Source organism: Drosophila willistoni, assembly GCF_018902025.1.
Source record: "Drosophila willistoni isolate 14030-0811.24 chromosome 2L unlocalized genomic scaffold, UCI_dwil_1.1 Seg168, whole genome shotgun sequence".
NCBI lineage: Eukaryota > Metazoa > Arthropoda > Insecta > Diptera > Drosophilidae > Drosophila > Drosophila willistoni.
Window position 1 is genome coordinate 10,540,212 of NW_025814047.1, and position 5,359 is coordinate 10,545,570.

At 41.1% G+C, this 5,359-nt stretch overlaps 1 protein-coding gene across 1 annotated transcript; it reads right to left on the bottom strand.

Moving 5' to 3' along the window:
• Positions 1-4,572: 4,572 nt before the first annotated feature.
• LOC124459846 lies at positions 4,573-5,025 on the bottom strand. Its single transcript, XM_047009600.1, has one exon. The coding sequence runs from the start codon at positions 5,023-5,025 to the stop codon at positions 4,573-4,575; it is 453 nt and encodes a 150-aa protein (XP_046865556.1).
• Positions 5,026-5,359: the final 334 nt, after the last annotated feature.

A 5,359-nucleotide genomic window follows, 5' to 3' on the forward strand; every position in this document is an offset into this window, starting at 1 on the left:
TATTATTATTATTCATCCTCAATGTTTTCAATTTCAACAAATGATACGAGTGGCTTATGATAGCTAAAATATGATACAAATGCTTTGGTTTCGATGTTGTCAACATATCTTTGAAATACCGCGTCAATTGTTGTTTTTGATCGTGTTGTTGATTCAGTGCGATTGTTACACATTTTTAAACTGAATGTTGTATTGAGAAAGTCAATTAAAGGAACCGCTGTGTCCAATGCAAAATTTACGTTAAAATCGCCACTTAAAATCATTGGAACTTTATCGTAATCTTTTCTAAGTATCCGCGATACTTCTGGTGTATACTTTATTAAATTTTCATGAATGAATTCCGTGATGCTATTTATTGATTGATTCGGTGAAATATAAATTGCCACAATTAAAACTGTTTTTCCATTGCTCAATCTGGTTTCGCATGCACATATTTCTCCCACTTTAGAGAGCTGAACAGACAGTGATTCTAGTTGCTGTGCATTCATTCATTATATATTTTGTGATACATTTTTATTTACTTTTTATACCCTTGCAGAGGGTATTGTAAAATTGGTCAGAAGTTCGTAACGCACAGAAGGAGGCGTTTACGACCTGAGAAGCTGAGTTGATATAGCCATGTCCATCTGTCCGTCCGTCTGTGCGTATGCGTTTTACTCAGCCGTCTTAAGAGCTATCGGGATGAAATCTTTTTTCGGGGTTTTTTACTACCCGGGTAAGATAAAGTATGAAAATCCTTAGGATCGGACCACTATATCATATAGGTCTAAAAGAAAACATTTTGCGGACATGGCTATATCAACTCAGCTTCTCATGCTGATCAAGAATTTATATACTTTATGGGGTCGTAAACGCCTCCTTCTGTGCGTTACGAACATCTGACCAATTTTACAATACCCTCTGCAAGGGTATAAAAAATAAATAAAAATGTATCACAAAAAAATATATAAATATATAAAAAGACGTAGGTCGAGTTTCCCCCTGATGAAGCAATACTAAAAAGTAGTTCCGTCGGGGATAAAGGAAACGATTGTGGATAACGAATAATTTTTTTCTTTTTAGAGACACGCGAGCACACTAAGTACACAACTCGACGACAATTTACAAAGTGTCGACGTGGCTCTGTTGTTAGTGTGCTCGCTTGGCGATCGGGCGGCCGGGATTCGACTCCCAGCTTGGTCGAAGTTTTTCATAATGCTTTTTATTTATAAGGCTTTTTATATATTTGCATCTCATTCTCTCGCAGCGAGCACACTAGCTACAGAACTCGACGGCAATTTACAAAGTGTCGACGTGGCTCTGTTGTTAGTGTGCTCGCTTGGCGATCGGGCGGCCGGGGTTCGACTCCCAGCTTGGTCGAAGTTTTTCATAATGCTTTTTATTTATAATGCTTTTTATATATTTGCATCTCATTCTCTCGCAGGCTAAATACTATAAGATCTATATGTGTCTCTGTTTAGTGTCGCTTTTTCGTTTCATCACTCCCAACGATTCTAAAGAAGTTTTCACTTCAAAAAATCCAATTCAACCGAAACAACAACTACACATTCTGATGTACCAAGGCCAACATCGAACAATAACAAAACACAGCTGACCGCGATCTCAACCATCCATACACACAACACCACAACATTAAACACAATAAGAAATCAACATTCTGAAGAAATGGACCTAGATGACCCCGTCAACACAAAACAACTAGTATGCGAACAATCTAAGGATCTAAAACTTCGCATTTTCCCTAAGAAAAAAAAACGTTTTTGCAACCAACCTTAAACCCTCAAAACCCAACTTACAAAAACCAAAACCCCTAAACAAGAATAAGTATAAAATCAACAGCGACAGCGATAGTATTTAGAGCTAAGCAAGAAAAACTAACCAAGAACTAACCAAAATTAATATTAAAATCGTTCAATGGAACATAAATGGTTATCACAATAAATTCAACGAACTTCAAACATTAATTTATAACAATTAATTTATAACAGTGGTCGGCACGGCCCATTCCCCGAACTAGGGCCTAGCTTTGTCGCAGCGCTGCCGTCTCACTTACACTGTAAATGCTCGTGTAGGTTCGGCAACGGCACTTCGGAAACAATTCGACTCGTGTTTGCCAGAAAAAAAATGATTATCAAAAAAAAAATTAGTCCACATGTCAAAAGTACACTTAAAAAAATGTTTGTTGACAACTGAATAAATTTATTTTTTCTTAATTAAAAATTTGGATTTGATATGCAATGCTTTATTTTCTATCAAATTCTTTTAAAGCTATTTATAATGCATTAAATTATAATTTTACTTTACCTTTATAACCTAATTATAATGCATTTAAAATTTTTTCAAAACGTTTTAATCCAATTATTTTAGCTAAACAGTTTTTTTTAGTGTAAAGCAAGAAAACGTTTTGTACTTCGTGTTTGTTGTCACAAACACAAATGCAAAGTCTCATTTTTGATTGTATGCGTGCCTACCCCTTATTTATAAACACACACCACATTTAATATCTTTGCAAGAAACCCATAAAATAAGAATCCATCACACACCCATGCCCACCAATTATCACAAAACACAGCCCCCTCCTATGGAGGCGTTGCAATCCTGATCCTCAAATCCCTACAATCTCAAGAAGTAACCCTCAATGACGATTTTGTCGCGATCTGCGTAGAATGTATATCCGAACAAAAATTTAGACGGATAGCTGCATACATTGCACCAACTCAAAAAGTTTCCTTAATTAACCTCCAAGCAGTCCTAGAAACATCACGCAAACCTACAATAGTCACCGGAGACTTTAACGGATGGCGAAAAACTGGGGCTCAAATACAAATAACGGCAGAGGAAAAGTTATAGATAAATTCATTGCACATCATTCAAATTACCTACTACTTGTTGAGTTGGGCGCTAAGGTTCGATGTTTTAGCGGGCCCACAAGAAAACACTTCACTTTTCACGTGATACTTCATTTATTTCTTCCACGTGTATTTCTTATGCTAATGGTAGGCTAAGTGGGTGTGTGTATGGTGTGTGTGCCGTATGCGAGTCGCTATTATGCAAGCCGCTATTATGCGAGCCGTTATAAATTAATCGCCCTTACTCGCGGTTGAAACCAAACTGTTCTGTCCGCCGCTTAGTAACAAGCATAGAACCTAACATGTAAGCTTAAAGCGCAAGATGCAACGGTTAATTTCCCAGCACGTAGGCTGGCGCTTAAGTATAAGTATGAAAATGAAAGAGAATGAGTGATATGGGTTAACCCATTGGTGGCTGCGTCGGGCAGTTAACGAATTTCGGCGGCAACATTTCCCCCCCAGTAAAGCTGCTCTCTTCAAAGGGTTGCTTTGCTCCATTACATCCTAATATATCCACTTTAGCCAAGGGCCGTTGAAGAATCCCATTGGCGGTTCTGATGATCACTCGACGCACCTGGTTGTCTTTGGCCAGGATTGTTTGCTCGACTATACCTTTTGGCCATCTTTTTCGGGGCAAAGTCTCGTCCAATATTAGAACGACGTCTCCAGCTGCTATTGGTGGTCTCTTCGTAAACCATTTTCCCCGCCTGGCTAAATCTGGAACGTATTCGCGTACCCATCGTCGCCAGAATTGATCGGCGAATTCTTGTAAAGCTTGCCACATGTGCTGCACGGTGTGTGTGGTTTCGAAGACTGGCTTATAGCCGCTTGTTGATCCTAGTAGTAGATGGTTAGGGGTGATAGCCTCGTCGTCATTGCTGTCCAGAGAGACAAAAGTAAGGGGTCTGGAATTTAGGATAAATTCCCATAGTGCGCTTTGTAGGCCCTCACTGGTGAATTTTCTCGCTGGGCAGATTGCGTAGAGTACAGTCTTGACGGAACGAACAAGTCGCTCCCATGCTCCCCCCATATGAGGAGCGGCTGGTGGATTAAATTTCCATTTGATGTCATCGAACGCCGATTGCACGGCGTTGAAGCTGATCGTCTGCGCTTTGTCACAGACAATCTTTTCGGCAGCTTTGAAGTTAGTGCCATTGTCGCTGTAAATTTCTCTTGAGGTTCCGCGCCGATTGATGAAGTTTCGGATGCACATTATGCACGATGCAGTGTCCAAAGAGCACGCCAGTTCTATATGCACTGCCCGTATGGTTAGGCAGGTGAAAATAACGCCCCATCTTTTTTCGCTTGGCTGTCCTACAGCAACCAAGAAGGGCCCCAAGTAGTCGATACCGACGTAAGTGAAGGGACGTTGGTAGGCAGCAATCCTGGAGATGGGCAAGGGACCCATTTGCGGTGGAACAGGCATGACGCTCTCATTTTTACAGCGTTGGCAAGACTCCTGCATGCCTTTGTATAAGACTTATAGGCGTGGTATGTAAAACATGCCTCGAATCCTGTTAATACACGTCTCATGGGATGTGTGGTGCATTTCCTGATGATACTAGTTCACTATGAGCTGAGTAATGTGGTGCCCATTCGGGAGCAGTATTTGGTTTTGGCCTTTAGGTTTTCTGCTCGCCCTCGGGTACGTAAGAGCTGGTTTTCGTCTAGGAAGATATTCAAACATATGAGTTTAGATTTGTTTATAAAGGTTTACCTCTCGTTAAGTTGCGAATTTCTGGGTTGAATTCAGATGACTGCGCATGCCGCAGTAGGATGTGCGTGCCTGCTGAATCATCTCGTAAGACACCTGTATAGGTGGCGATGCCTTCTTTTGTTTCGCTTTCAGTTTCTCAATGTAGAGAATAAAGCGCGCTAAAGCTCGATATAGCCTGCACCAGTCGGAAAAATATTCCGCGTTAAGTTTTAGCTCCATCGGCGAATTGTCGATGAAGAGTATGTTATGCCTGACTTCAGCATTGTTTGGTGGCCCCAAATCATCGCATTTTGGCCACTCGTGTTGATCCTGCAGCAAATAGTCTGGACCGTGTTGCCAAGTTTCATATTTATTGGCGTCGTTCGTTTTAGTAGCAAGATCTGCAGGGTTAAGGTTGGTTGGAACCCAGTTCCATTGGCTAACGTTTGTGAATTCCAGTATTTCACCCACGCGGTGCATGACGAATTGCTGAAACTTTCGTGGATCTATACGAAGCCATTTGAGAACAGTCTTTGAGTCGGACCAAAAACAACTCGAATTAATTGACAAGCTTGGATTGCGTTGGATTTGGTTACTCAGCTTTGCCCCCATAACTGCGGCCTGCAGTTTCATCCTTGGTATAGATAGTGGACTCAAAGGTGCCACTTTTGCCTTAGAGGCCACGAAGCTGAGGTAGGTTCTTTCCCCCTGACGTATCCGAAGGTAGCAGACTGCTGCGTATGCCAAATCGCTGCTGTTGAAATAACATCTCGGGATGGTCAATCCGGCGATTGTTGTAAGGATCCGTTTCCAT

What these genes read in the sequence shown, in the direction of transcription:
- LOC124459846 (XM_047009600.1), bottom strand. Translation starts at nt 5,025, where the DNA reads ATGCACCGCGTGGGTGAAATACTGGAATTCACAAACGTTAGCCAATGG.